We start from the raw sequence: 14,956 nt of genomic DNA on the forward strand, positions 1-14,956 counted from the left end.
TCCCGGTTTTTAAAAGCTATATTTTTACAATTTATGCAGTCCTTAACCTCTTTCGTTATGTATGGTTTGTTGTTGGGGTACACAGTTATTTCTTTCTGAGGTATCACATTGTCAACACAGAATTGTATATAGTCAGTTACCGTCTCAGTAGCATTATCCACGTCCATCTCATGAAAGATAGACTCAGTAGAGAGAAAACATCCTTTAAGAGACTCGCTGTCACTAGTTCAAACCTTTACAGTCTTGGTCTGTGGTTTACTACGCTTGAGAACCGTTTTGTAGGTAGGTATTAGATTTGAGTTGAGATTAGAGTTGGAAAGCGGGGGTTTGGCTTTACTCACATATGCGTTGTTCACATTTCCGTAACATTTGTCTAGAATGTATAGTTTCAATCAGCTTCCAACGGTTTACTATTCACTGTAACCCAAAGAACCTAAGCTCCTAATTTTCTACTGGGCATTGACCTCAGTTTGATCTGAGCCGGGCAACATCAGTCACACTGACACATCTGCATGCAGGTCTGAGTTTACTAGCAAGAGGTGCACCCAAGGAGACAGAGACGCTATTTTTTACAGATGACATGCCACCCATTTCTGCATCTTTTTTTCGCACATAGCTGCTTTAGACCCTGCAGTTGCTGCAGTCTCGTATTTAAAGAGGCCCTATTATGCTTTTTTGGGTTTTCCCTTGCCTGTACTGTGTTTCTATAGGTTTGTGTGCATTTAAAAGGTCTGCAAAGGCTAAACTCCCAACGTTCCCTCCAGAGGGAGTGTCTCTCACATTGCCCCCACCCCCCCTGCCTGAAACTCCTCTTGGACTCCGTTGTTTACTCCCATAACATAAAGACATCACTATAACCCTTGTGCTTCTATTGGCTAACACTCCAACACGTTGTATGTGAGAGGCTAAGGAGCGGTACATCCCTAAGCGGTTGACCAATCACAACACCCCAGCTAAGGCCTGCACCACTGCTCCTAGTACTAGGATGGGTTAATGTGTGCATGTATGTGTGACAATAAAAGAGGGTTTCATCCTCCGATTCTAATCTAATTCTAATCTAACCAATCAGACGGACTGGGCTCTGGTTTCAGACAGAGGGTGAAAAGAGGCAGTAATAAAGACCTTTTTGAACATTAAAGCATGTAAACATGTCACACAATAATATTATTGTCCTAAAAATAAGCACAATATGTCCCCATTAACAGTGGTGGAAAGTAGGTAACCAAGGGCTCCACCTAGTGATCATTTTCATCAGAGAGAGAGAGAGAGAGAGAGAGAGAGAGAGAGAGAGAGAGAGAGAGAGAGAGAGAGAGAGAGAGAGAGAGAGAGAGAGAGAGAGTGTGTATGAGAGAGAGAGAAAGAGAAAGAGAGAGAGAGAGAGAGAGACTAAATGGTGAAAATAGTGCAGCATTCAGCAGCTAAAGAGAAAATACATTTCGCTTGTCGGGGGAGACCATAACAGAGCTAAAAGAGAGTGAATATCAGACAAATGTGATTTGTAAATAAGAAAGCTAAACATACCAACTTCAAATATATTTGAATGTTGTATTTAAAAAGTGTATCGCTGCTATAAAAAGGATTATAACAGGTTTATCATGGCAATAATACTCTAATTCATTTGTTAATCATGTCTATTGAATGTCAGAAAATAGTAAACGTCCTTGCTTCATTAAAAAACTAAACTACAGTCTTAAAGTGAAAAATATTCAGTTCATTAAATATAAAAGCAGCAAATTATAACATTAATGAAGCTCTAGCTCACCTTTGAGCAGTTGCTCGATTAAGCTTTTACATTTTTGAACTGTAGATAAGCACAATTTACTGGTACTTCTTCTTCACTTCTGTTTTATGCTCATTTAAAATGACGCTCCTCTTCTTTTCATAGTTATATATTCTAATCTCTTAACTCCCTTACATTTATCTGATAAAGTCTGGTTTGTGATTTGATGAAGAAACAACTTATTCATTTCAGTAAATATACCGAATATAAATATATATAATAACATAGAAAATTATTTTAGAGATTTTCGTAAAGTAAGATGTATAATCTTTCTTTTAATCAAGCATTTTAAAAGGTGTTTACTGAAGTCAATAATCATAAATAATACATTTTTGTTTGTTGTGTTGGAAAATGAAACACATGTACAGAAGGCAGAAAGTTGTTTTACATTGAAGGTATTTTTTACACCCTTGTGCAAAAAATAGAATACAAAGAATGTCAGTTCAGTGGTATACCTTGGCATCATATTCCCAAATCACTAAACCCCACAAGTTGTATGTCAATGATAACAATGTTCTTTAATCACTCTTTCTTTTCTCTCTCTCACACACACACACCTGCACAAGTCTGTATGTGCGTCCACACATTGAAACACAGATTTCTTCCCATCAAATGTAGTACAATTGCATATAAAAACATCTTCAAGCAACATTTTCAAAAAGATGTGTTAAAACAGTAGTGCTCAGTTTGGCAGAGTAAACCGAGTGTGTGGGCCCATGCAGATTGAGCCAGTCAGAAGAAAATATATAAACATTTATTCTGCAATACAGACATGGTGTCCCTATTTATCCTATTTTTCATTTCAGCATTGACCCCTCATATACATGTATTTTATCTTCTGCTTTGTGAGGGTTTTTCAATGATAACCTGCTACTTCTGAATGTAAGACATGTTGATCTTTAGATGTATACTACAGTACATGTATTTTGTAGCTTTCAAAACATTTACTAAAATGATGGGAATGGTGTATAAAGATGTGTAATGCTCTAATCAATATATATGTTCTATTCTAACTCTTTAGCTGAAAAAACTATTCCCCAGGTTTGAAACTGAACTTTTTAATATATTTTCTGTCAAATGTCTTTTTTTTGTCTTTCTTTCTACCTTTCTTGAACATTCAAATTAGAAGGAGTATGGGCAACCCCGCAGGGCAGATTTTAAACAGACATATAATTGTGTTCAATATGAAGCCACAGCTGTCATTTCGTCCCTGTAAGTTGAGGAGAGTCGGCTAGTAAGAGCCAACTACAGCGTGAACATTTAGCAACTGCGTGTTTCCATTGCCTTTTCTTTCTAAATGTTTTTTGATTGACAGTGGCCGCTTTTTGATTCTTTTTACAAGGTTTGGTAATTCCATGCAAATAGCAGCTGCAGTCAAAACAAAGCCACCGTCAACCCATCATGATGTTTCAAAGTTAAAACTAAACACCTGACTTTGATTTATTAGTGTTTTCGAAAACATTTGCTGCAGTGCTCGACTTCTTTCACCTTTCGTGCCTGTGAGCAACAACTTAAGGATCAACATAAATGAATAAGACATTCCACGATTATTGCTTCCTCACTTGAGGCTGCATCAAAGCATTTTTATTTACCGCTTACTGAAGGTGTTTGTGAAAGTCATTTTGTAAATGTTGTGAGTGATCCAGAGGCTTAACACTTCAGGCATTTTTCTGAAGCTGAAGTGCCACTTTTCCAACTTATTTGTTGCGGAAAGAGAAATGTCTGAACACTCAATGTACCTGTGTGGGACTAACGTCTCCGCAAAGATGAATTACTTGTCAACATGACCTTTCAGGCTTTGGATTAATTGGTGGTATTTCAAGTCTTTGCACACCGTGTATTTCAAAGATACACTATGACAGCAGCAATTACGCATGTTCAATCAATTCAGAACATCTCCTAGCATAAAAATAAGCAGGAGGAAATCAGAGAATGCAGACCATTGCCAAAAGCCCCATTTTTCAGTGGTAATGAAAGGGAAACAAATGTGTTTATCTCCCAATGAATTACTGCTGGAGGTCACATCCGAACAACATCTGGAATAAGGAATTGAATGTGTCACATGTATATGGATATGAAGGTATTGTGCTTAATAGTCTTATTTTTAGCAGCTTGACATGTTCAACGAGCTACATTATGTACTAATGATCTGCATAGAAAACGTTCTTTCGAAACAGTCTGCTTCTCCTTTTTAATTTGAATAATACATTAAATGCTTCCCAATAAAAAGGAATGGCTTCTTTATTTTCATGTAGGATAATGATGGGTTCTACAACATGTTGGCATATATGATCAATGTGACAAGCTTAAATACAGCTTTTGCTACAAATTACATTTTTTTAGTCTTTGGTGATTTCTAAGGGTGATGTGATGCTTTTGAAATTAGAATAAAGAAGCCTGAGCCTTTCATTAGCAAATGTTACTAATACTTGTGTAAATCAGATGTTCAATTCCACAGCCTTCATCCACTACTCTCTCCTTTCAAACAAAAGAGCGTGTTGCAGTTTCTAATGTGGGTTGTTGACACATAATTACATTTCTGCAGTTAGAGTAGACTGAAAAAAAGATTTGACAATTGCACAGAATATTATCTCCTGTAAATCTAATAGTCACTGTCATTTGGTCATTTAGAAGTACGTTAGAAATTGTCGATACTGGGCAAATAGTAACCGAAATTACGGTTACAAACACTAAACAATAAAATACTGTTGATTATGTACTTCTCTCAGTCTTTTCAGCATTGTGCAATTATCAAAACATTTCCTCATGGGATAATTGATGTGCACATACGCATCAGAAAATCAATGCAGCAGAAAAGAAGGGGATCCAGCTGACTTGATACACCATACGACCAGAATTTGAAGCAGACATGAGACTAGAAGTCACCCTTTTTTTAAATGGAGGGGCTGGGGATACCAGTTCCAGGATAAAGAGATCAATGTACTGCTTTTCTCAGTGGCCAAAGGGAAGTTGTTCTGTATACTACATAAAAGTATACAAATTAAATGCGAAGCACATTTATAGTGGGTAAAATATGTAGCAAGGTAAAAGTATATACAAAAATTAAACAGATTACACTAAATAAATTAAATATGCTTTCATGTGTCCCAATAATGTGCAACATAAACCCAAATCACGCTCACATGACATGCTTACGTCATCTTTTCTTTTTTTTTTTTTATCACAATAGGCTGTGAAAGGCAAAAGGCACCAGATATCCTTCATCATGCCGAACATTACATTTGAGTTCCAGCTGATTCATGTGGGAGATTTAAGATGCCTATATTAAAACAAAGAAAACTGAAAATATACATTGTCATTCACATCATATTTGTGTTTGCAATGTTTGAAATAAAAGGGTGTGTAAAAACAAAAATCGAATTTTTGTTTTTGATAACTGCATGAATTTTTTTCCCTAATTTTCGTGATAAGGTGAAGGGGAAGTTTGATTGGATGCACGATATCAGAAAGAAAAACATTAAATTGTTCAATAATGCATTTCATTTCCCTTTTTTCAATTTGTTTTAATTGGGCCATTTTAAACCTACTATAAGATTGTTAATACTATAATGATTAAAAAATATGAAACAAATTAAAGGTATAATTAGAGGAAAAACATCACCCTAAAACACTGGCCCTCTTTACTCCTTCCATTTTCGACAAATGAAAGTGGTTACACAAAAAACTAGAATATTAAAAGAACAAACCCAATGGAATTAATAGGAATTAATGTTATATAAAAGGTTTGACACATTTCCAAATGGTCGATATTGCATGAATATAAATAAATCGTTATTGGCTCTGTTAGGGATTTAATTTCTTAGCCAAATAATGATTGCGTGACCCAGGTCAGAGATTCTACAGAATACCAATCCTACCCAGTGGGATACCACTGATAAAGGTCTTTGTTGTGCCGGGTCAACACTGCAGTCTGGGCCACACAGGGACAAGTTTATGCTTTATCAAAACACTGATTTGTGTTTAAAGCCATCGTGTACTTTGAAAACTTTAAACAAGGGATTAAAGATGGATAATAAATGTTAAGCAGAATCTGAAGCCTCAAAGCACCACCGTTAATGAAGTGGCCACATTACATTCTTATATAGGAACACAATCAGTGCGTCCAGATTGTAATCAAACAACCATGAGAATTCAAAATGGAGTAAGGAATTCCAACACTCAAACTACAGCGATAAGACACAAATGTGGATAATATGCTTAACTAATTATGTCTGTGTGTGTGTCACTTGGTGCTTCCAGTGCTAAACAGACTAACTCATTGGTTCTTAACTGCATAATATACATTTATCAGGCACTTGTTTTAAGTCATAAAAAAACCAAATAAAATGGACTCTCTTAAATTTGATGGACAGGTCCAATGATTTTATTCTGCTCTCATTCTCCCAGCATTTAAGTACCCTATATATACTCTGAGCCCCTCAACTCCGTTGTGCAATCCACTTCATGCTGTTCATTTCCTAAGGACAAAGAGGGGCACCACTTGGAATTGCTCTCTATTGCTTTGACCTTAGAGATTGGAAGTCCCTCTCCTTATGACAAATAAAAGGCTTTGTGTGTGTGTGGCTGAGTTGATGATCTGTGTGTCAGAAGCTGGACTCGGGGACTGTCCTTTTGCGTCCAAGCGAGGTTGTGCTGTATCGAGTCCTCTGCAGGGTGCCGTACGACGGTTTGTCTGTTGCCAGGTTGCGTGATGGGGCTGTAGACATCCCGTTGCGATGCAGGGAAGCTGTCCTACGCATGCTCTGCTCCGCTTTGATGGGGATGTTGGAGGAGCTCTGGGAGCGCTTGATATCCGTCGTTGTCCGTCCCACCTTCCCGTTTGCCAGCTCATCGCCCCGGTGGCCCGAGCCATTAGACTTGCCTACTTCCGGTTCAGTTCCTCCTCCTGCTGCTGCTCCATTTGACAGCGACGACTTAGACAGCGTCCTTCTGCCTCCTTCCTCACCTGCTCCTCTTCCTGATTCACCCTCCGTTGACTTCCTTGAGTCCCTATCCTTCTTCAGGAAACTGCCTTTAAAGAAGGAGAGCAGTCCTTCATGGTTCCTAGGCACTTCTTCTTTCTTAGTCTTAGAGTTTCCTTCATTTGCACCTTGTTGTTCCCTATCAGCCCTGTCCCCTTTTTGTCTTCTCAGGGTCCCATCCTGAAGGCTAGGAGTGCTGTAGCTGGACTGAACACCAGTACTGGAACTCCTTTTTGTCTCAGTATCCTGGCAAGCTTTGGAGGAGCTTTTCTTCGTGTCATCTTTCCTCCTGGTGAGAGTGTTACTGCTAGAGCTACTGCTGATATGTGTCGTCCTGTCGTCTCTTGGCTGGCTCCCCTTACTGCGTCTCAAGCTGGCTGTCTTATCTGACGGCCTCCTCTGGCCCTCAGGTAGCTTTGTAGACTCACGCGGCAGCCCATCTCCTGCCTTATTTAAACAACTTAAACTTCCAACACTGGAAGATCGAACATTAGCGGAAGCCCGGCCCTCAGAAGCTTCCTTTGCGCTGCGTGGCTCGCTCATCAACGTTGCTATTGGATCTTTTGTGCACCGGGGCCGCCGGCCAGACTCCAAGTACTGTACCAGCTCCACAGGGGCAGTGTCTTGGACAGCCGGGGGCACTGGGTCAGGTTTCCGTCTGTCCTTTGAACCGAAGGACCAGCGCAGGGGGAAAACTTTGCTCAGTGTTTCCCTGGTCTTGCTGGGTGCTCTCATGCTCACACTCCTTCCCTGAAGACCTCTGATAAAAGGCCTGCTATCGAAACCCCCTAACAATTATGAAGAGAGGGGAAATGTTTTAGTTTTTCAATTGAAATGTGACATCTTTAACTAAACCATACAAACTATGTGCAATACCTGTATGTGCAATATGTGCAATATATATATATATATATGCCGTTAAAAACTGTGCAATATATACCTGGCTGCTAAATCCTCAGAACTGTTACAGGATGTGTATTTTGTAAAATGTGTAACTTGTTTTATTATATTTTCTTTAGTACTTTTTTATGCATGCTTACAGTAGGTAACATTAAGCTGTCTTTGGCTCTTTTCTCTTTTTCCCCTCTGTGGGACTAATACAGTTATTCTGATTCTGATTCTAAACAACCAATAAGGTAGTGAACTAATTAGGGCAAATACTGAGTGGAGCTCCTTACCTCTTTCTTCTTTTGAACCGTTTTCAAAGAAGACCGGAGACTCGGGTGAGTCAGGTAAGGAGGATGGGCAGGTGGTGGAGGATCGAGAGACCATACTGCCTCTCTGACTGTCCCCTGTCAGCCGGATCAGCCAGTGGTCTGACATTGATGAACTTGTGGATCCTGTAAGACACACAGAATGAAAAAAAGGGTCAGAGGGAGAACATAAAACATAAACCAGTGACCATCTCGGGATTGTATCACACACAGTCCCAATATAGGGCTTATGACTAAAAGCAGGCAAGCAAATGACCTTTTGATCATCCTTTCACCACTTTCCTATCCCTACACGTCCCCCATCCTTCCTCCACACCTACATTTAAACTCTGCGCTCATTTGGATCTCAACTACACATCTGTACAGTTTTGTGATTGTATCAGGCCCAGTGGCTATTGTAGTAACAAAAACCGTCAACAGACAGACAGTACTTGAGTTCCTCAGTGGTATAGCTGCAGGGGGTTTCTCCAGGACCACATGCTAGATGACACAGGCTGAAACTAACAAGATATAAACAATACCTGCATTGCTGTGGGTTAAGAGTATTCCACCAAGTGAGCATTGCACTACTATATTGTTGGACTCATTTATAAAACATAAACCACCAACAGTTTGTTTGGAGATTTTAATGTGTTCAACTTGTAGCTGTTCATGTAGCCTCAAGCTGCTAACCTTAACCAGAAATGAGGAATAGAGCGATGTGGTAAGCTTATTGTTTTGGAGTCCACACCTACAGGATTCTTTCATTTGCAAAGCTTTGTTTGGAGCCACAACCGGCATTATACAACTTTATTAACACATGCAGCAGCCAAACTCCCTAATAGTGGACACTATACGTTTAATGTGTTATTTAAAGTTAATTGTGTAGTTTACATCCAAGCAGTTCATTCCAAAGGGAACGTTTTGGTTTAAAGTCACAGAAAGTTTGTATCAAACAAAAACTCAGTAAGATATCAACTCTAGATCCATTATTCCGGCAGCGGTGGTGGAGTAATTATTAAAATCCTTTACTTAACTTAATGAAGTAACACCACAATGTCAATACACTCTTTCCTTGTATTACAAGTCTAGGATTCAAAGTAGTTGAGAGAACATACTGGGAAACAGGTTGTTTTCTACCACATATCCACCAACACATATTAAAGCCTTTTAGTAAAAGTTTCGTATTGCCAGAGAGCATTTGTGCTGAAAGTAGAGAGGGTCAGGCTAATTGAGCAGAATGTGCCGTGTTGTTAGCAAACCATGAATCATTGAAATGTAAAACAAAACAATGTTTTTTTTTTCTTTTATTTCTGCCTCCTGCCTTATTACAGTACCATATGTTCTCCAGCTTGTAAAAAGAAAATCGATGGACGGCTGCCATCATTGACATGTTCCAATCCCCTAATGAAGCATATCTGTCTCTCTCCTCCAGATGCAGAGGAAGTCAGGACTAAGCCACAAACCACTATGGGGGGCACTTACAAATATAGTGCAAGATCTAAATGCCAGGGGATGTACAAACACAACATTTGGTGAAGAAACAACAGGTCAACGACTCTTACCTGCAACTCAATTAATCAGTAAAATAAAAAGTATTACACACTGCAACTGTGTTTTTCTATAATCCGATTATATATATTATATTATATCAATAATTTGATTAGCAGACAGTGCCTCATGCTCAGAGGCGGCATTGGCTCAGTCTGTAGGGACATGGTCTTGGAACCGAAGGGTCGCCGGTTCACGTCCCGATCGGACCAAAAATAAATATGGAGTGAGCTGGTAGCTGGAGAGGTGCCAGTTCACCTCCAAGACCACTGCCGAGGTGCCCTTGAGCAAAGCACCTAACCTCAAAACTGGTCTCTTGGCACCGGGTACCTGGCAGCCTCTCTGCTATCTGCATGTGGTTGTGTGTGTGCATGTATATCCTCCCCTGTGTGTGTACAACACAACAGAGTGGGGAAAGACATTTCCCTGTAAGGGATTAATAAAGTATGTCTTCCTCTTCTCCAAACGTACAAAAATAATGCTGTTTTTTCATTAACACAATGTTTATCACCACACAGAGACTTTGACAACAACCTTATATGACATTCTTTGGAGACTAACTTAATTGCTAATATAATATAATTGTTAAGTATTGATTGATTAAGGTGTAATAAATTATTTTGTTATGCGAGTGTCATTTAGCCTAGCTTCAAATTCAAAAAGGACTGATTAGGTTTTTATAAGCTGTTTATTGTGCATGCATGGGCACACTGCAGGACTGAAATAGCCCGATTTAAAAAGATAAAATGCATATTATTGTCAACCTTTTAATGTTTTGTTGTTTGTAGTATATTATAAAGCTAACTATTATGAAGAAATGCAGTTTTCCAGAGTGTCCAGAGAGGAGGAGACTAAACAAACTGTTGTCCATCATGGATAAGAGTACATGTAGGGAGAGTACATTATGTGAAGAGAATATGTGCCCTTTAAATGCAGGAGCTAAAAATAGGGCTCTCTCGGACATGCGCTATATAGTGGAACACAGACAGTTCATAATGATAAAGGTAAAACCTAACAAATAAGACGCCTTCTGACAGTTGTGGTCTCTATATGGGCTTGCCCTCCGCTGAGCAGCCATGGCCGGTTAATAATGTTACAAATCTGCTGACATTTATCATCATGTACTGTCTTACCAGAGAACGAGAAAAAAAAATCCTCCAGACTACCCTAACCTTAAAGATCACCTGAATGTGTCCTCTATATGCTGGCCTGCGTTTTGTCTGATATTTAAGTCATTTCTGAGTGCATTTCTTTGAAGCACAGCACACCACTTCGGCCAGATGCACCGTGCACAAAATGGATTTAAAAACAATTGTAAGTATGCGCTGTAAGGGTTTTATATGTTTGATATGTGCCGTGGTTAAAGTGATTCTTTTTCAATTATCACTGGAATAATTGTTTCGCTATTGGAGTCAAAAATCAATGACTAAAATGTCAGGGCGAAGGGCACCATCTGCCCTGTGGAGCAGAAACCTATACCAGCTACTGAGCTACAAGTATTGTTAAATTGTACAATTTTGTAAGTAGGGTTATATTTTCTTTATGAGGTTAGGTTATATATTTCTTTCAGTCTAAATAATTGCTTTAAACTATGGAGAACACAGTTTACTGCTCCAACTGTGTTCCTTTTAAATGTTCTGTTTTTGAATAATTAATCCACAACAATTTAGTAACTCTTTTTGTTTCCTACAGCTAAACTAAATCCACTAAGTGTTTCACAGAAACAGAGAAATATCAAACCACTAGTCAACACTTTGCAATGTGTGCACTAATCAGTGGGTTTAGCACTGCAGTAAGAAAGCATTGCTAATGAAGATGACCTTCTCACAACCGTTTTTGAATAGCTTCTTCTTTTCTTTGTTGTGCCATGTTAAATGAATATAATTGAAGGTATTTAGAAAAGGACAGACTCATGCTATGCCTGCAAGAAAGCAGTCGTATTGTTAATCGAGCTCAGAATATTGTTGAAAAGTTAATTTTTACAACCATCCAGGATTATTTATATTTCACTAAGTGGTTTTAGTTTAAGAACAAAGCTTGTTTAAACATTTTCTCAAAGCCAATCGAAGACTCCGCTATTTTCCATAGGTCCCGCCTACATTAGTTAAATCTTTACTAGTAGTATTGAGATCTTTTGATAAGAATTGATCAATGTTATTGGGTTAAACAATTATTATTGATAGTCGATTTATCAATTATTAGATTACTTTTTCAAATGCAGCATTCATGAAAGCCCTACTATACGGTATGTGTTGATGGATCACATCTGTGAAGATGTATATTCTTCCAGTCTTCCAGTTCTGAACAGCTTGTTCCTCCTTATGCATAGGAAAAATGCATTTACTGTGCAAACAAAATTGGTGAATGTTTAATCTGCTTATTTATTCTGCATTTTTCATCAGAATCTGTCAGACAGATCTCTTATCTACAACTCTCGGAAAGCTCAGGGATAATATGAGAAGTGTGTGAAGTGAAGACATTAAAGGTCCCCTATTATACTGTTTTTCATCAATATATTATAGGTCTCAGATATATACAAAACATGTCTCTGAAGTGTTTGGCTTTAAATACCAAACAGATCACCCATTAGCATCCCATAAACCCCTCTGTTTCAGCCCTGTTTCAAAAGTGCTGATTCTCTGTATGTTACTTTAGATGAGAATAAGGAGCCACTCCCAACGCCCCTCTGGGGCTAGGAGGAGATTCAGGTGATAAGGTGGGGGGTGTTACCTTGGTTGGTTATTGGCTAATGGTTACACAAGCCAACAAATTGTTATGACATCATAAAGTGGCCAAAATCTGATCAGCTCATTTTCAGACAGGTTTTTATATAAATGGATCAGGACAAAAAGTGAGTGTATCTTTTTTCCTGAAACTTTCAGAATCTCTTTACACAGAGGGGACACATGTTTATGTATAAAAGACATGAACAAGTGGATTTTGCATAATAGGTCCCCCTTAATTAAAACATTTTTCTTCAACTAACAACACAGTTTTTTACTCATTATCTGCTGTTTGCTAGTAGTTTGATGACGTACCTCTGACAGAGCAACTGGCTGACCACGGAGGAATGAGGTTACGTCTCTGGTAGAAAAGAATGTACGCTCCTCTGGTGCAAACCTCTTCCTCAGGCACCAAGTCTACGCTGCTGTCATCGTAGCTGTACCACAGTCCGTCCACTGAGTTCCTACAGTAGGCTGGAAGAGGAAATGACAACAAATATGAACAAAGGGTACCGGAACATACTGTATGTAGCCATTATGACAAAGTGATCGCATCTGGTATCATGTATAATACTTTAAAGAAATTCAAAGGCGGTTTCATCATCAGATTTGTTCAACTCTGCTATTTTGTCAGAAAGAGGCTTAGATATTTGATATCACAATATTCTATATACCTAAGACACAGGAAATGGTCCAATAACCACACACACAACTCATACAGCAGGTGAGACTTCAGAGTGGAACATTGCTGCTGTCTGTTTGTTATCCGTCAACCCGTCAGCCAATAGCAGATGGACACACTATCATTTCTATAGTTCACTTTTATTTCAGTGAGATCATGTATCCCCCCACTGTGTCCGTGATGTTATTGTTCCTCCAACTTCCCTCTCGAGATGCATGCAACTGTCAGGCAAGCTGTCATGGAGACGGCTGCTCCACTGGCTCATGTCCTGCTGTTTCCAATACTTCGAAATCTCTAGCCTCATCACTGTGTGTCTCTCTTCACTATCTACCCCCTTCAGTTACAGAGCATCTTGCCTTTACTGTGTGTCAGGTTCCCATCTTAACAGTCACCTAAAGTGGCCATTGTCAAACACTGAAGAAATGTAAAACTACACTAGAGACGGAAATGACTTTGCCTAAGAATGTGGCCGTGTTTTTTTTTGTAGTCATTGTAATAAATTGTTCTATTATTATTGTAAGTATAGATGTACATTGAATTGAATGGTATAAAGTAACAAAGTGTAATATGAGATAATAAAATATATCACCTAAGGAAAGCAAAGGGTTTGTCTAATAAATGTTATTTTGTCTGAGCATCTTCCACATATTGTACTGTACATTTCACTAATCTAAAAATGTACTCAAGCTTAATATACTATATGTTTGCTCCGCAGTTTATTTCAAGGAGGTCTGCTAACATTTTTCACAGGATCCATGTTAAAGTAATGAAACAGAAAATATACTTGACTTGGTGAGCAAACAGAACAATTGTGAGGGACTGCTTTTCAAGAGCATTTCTTTCAGGCATTTCACTTTTATCTTTGACAGATGACAGTGTAAAATAAAGAGAGAAGGGTAGGGACATGCAATAAAGATCTCAAAACTGGAATCAAACAGGGGTGTTTCAGCTCAAAAAGTTCCAGCAACAGCAGGTGTGGCAGCCCATTCATTATATCTCCTTTTAGGCAGAGATCACATCAATTATTTAGGCATTAGTTTCCCCCGCAGGCTGTCAGAGCTTTTTGGACTCACCTTCACTCCTATTAAAAAAAAAAAATGGCAACCTCCTCCACTGAATACTACCAACGCTTATGGGCAGAAAAAGCCACCTTTAAATGTCCTATAATAACCTATACTTTGTAGAACTCTAGACATATCCACATTCAACTGAAAAAACAAGACCCTTTGAATCAAACCAGCCAGCTCTACATGAAAACAAACAAAAACACTTTAAGCTCAACATTTTCCCCATCAGTCCCCGGCAAATCCGCTCCAGTATGAATCTAAAAAGATCCCTCCCAATCAATCAGATATTACATGATTAGAAATAAAACAAAAGATTTTCAGTTTCTCAGCCCTATCAAAAGCCACAGTTTAATCATAAACATGTACATAGCAGAAACTGAGGATACGCCTAATAGATAATCCACAACACAAACTCCACTTTGGCACCATGCAATTATACACCCATCTGCCACAATCTTGATGTTATAAGTAACAACAACCCCATTTATATCTGAAAGACAAAAATAAAAGAAAACATCCTGTCTTCATCCCCCCATCTGGTCAGGAAGTAAAGAATTTGGGGCCTAAACTTTAATCCTCCATTCAAACAAAATATAACATGATGCACCAACACCAACAATCTTTCACTCTCAACTTCAGGGTTCATTAACATCTTTTAAAACTCCTCTCCAACATGGAGTCAACAAGAGTTATTTTTAATTTAGGCTAAAAACCTTTTATTTATCAATGCTTTTCCAGAGGTCATTAAACAACATTTGTTAGTATACCTTTGCACCTCTTTAAAGGTGGGGTAGGTAAGTTTGAGAAACCGGCTCGAGATACACTTTTTGTTATATTCCATGGAATGCTCTTAACATCCCGATAGCAATGAATATCTTAAGTGCTTTGACAAAAAATCCATAAAAAAATGTCATCTGTGGAAGCCGTAGTACTGTAAAAAGTACGACCAATCATGGATGGCCTACCTGCCTGTCAGCC

The 14,956-nt window shown here is 38.6% G+C and overlaps 1 protein-coding gene across 1 annotated transcript in view; it reads right to left on the minus strand.

The window, feature by feature from the left end:
* Positions 1-2,279: 2,279 nt before the first annotated feature.
* usp43a (ubiquitin specific peptidase 43a) overlaps positions 2,280-14,956 on the minus strand; it is a 100,484-nt gene continuing 87,807 nt past the window's right edge. The window contains exons 14-16 of the mRNA XM_034129885.1: positions 12,545-12,703; positions 7,941-8,102; positions 2,280-7,550 (exon numbers count right to left, since the gene is read on the minus strand). Coding sequence (XP_033985776.1) covers positions 6,385-7,550; positions 7,941-8,102; positions 12,545-12,703 — 1,487 coding nt within the window. The 3' untranslated portion in view covers positions 2,280-6,384. The remainder of the gene's footprint in view (positions 7,551-7,940; positions 8,103-12,544; positions 12,704-14,956) is intronic.

This window comes from Trematomus bernacchii, unplaced genomic scaffold (assembly GCF_902827165.1).
Source record: "Trematomus bernacchii unplaced genomic scaffold, fTreBer1.1, whole genome shotgun sequence".
NCBI classification, from domain to species: Eukaryota; Metazoa; Chordata; class Actinopteri; order Perciformes; family Nototheniidae; genus Trematomus; species Trematomus bernacchii.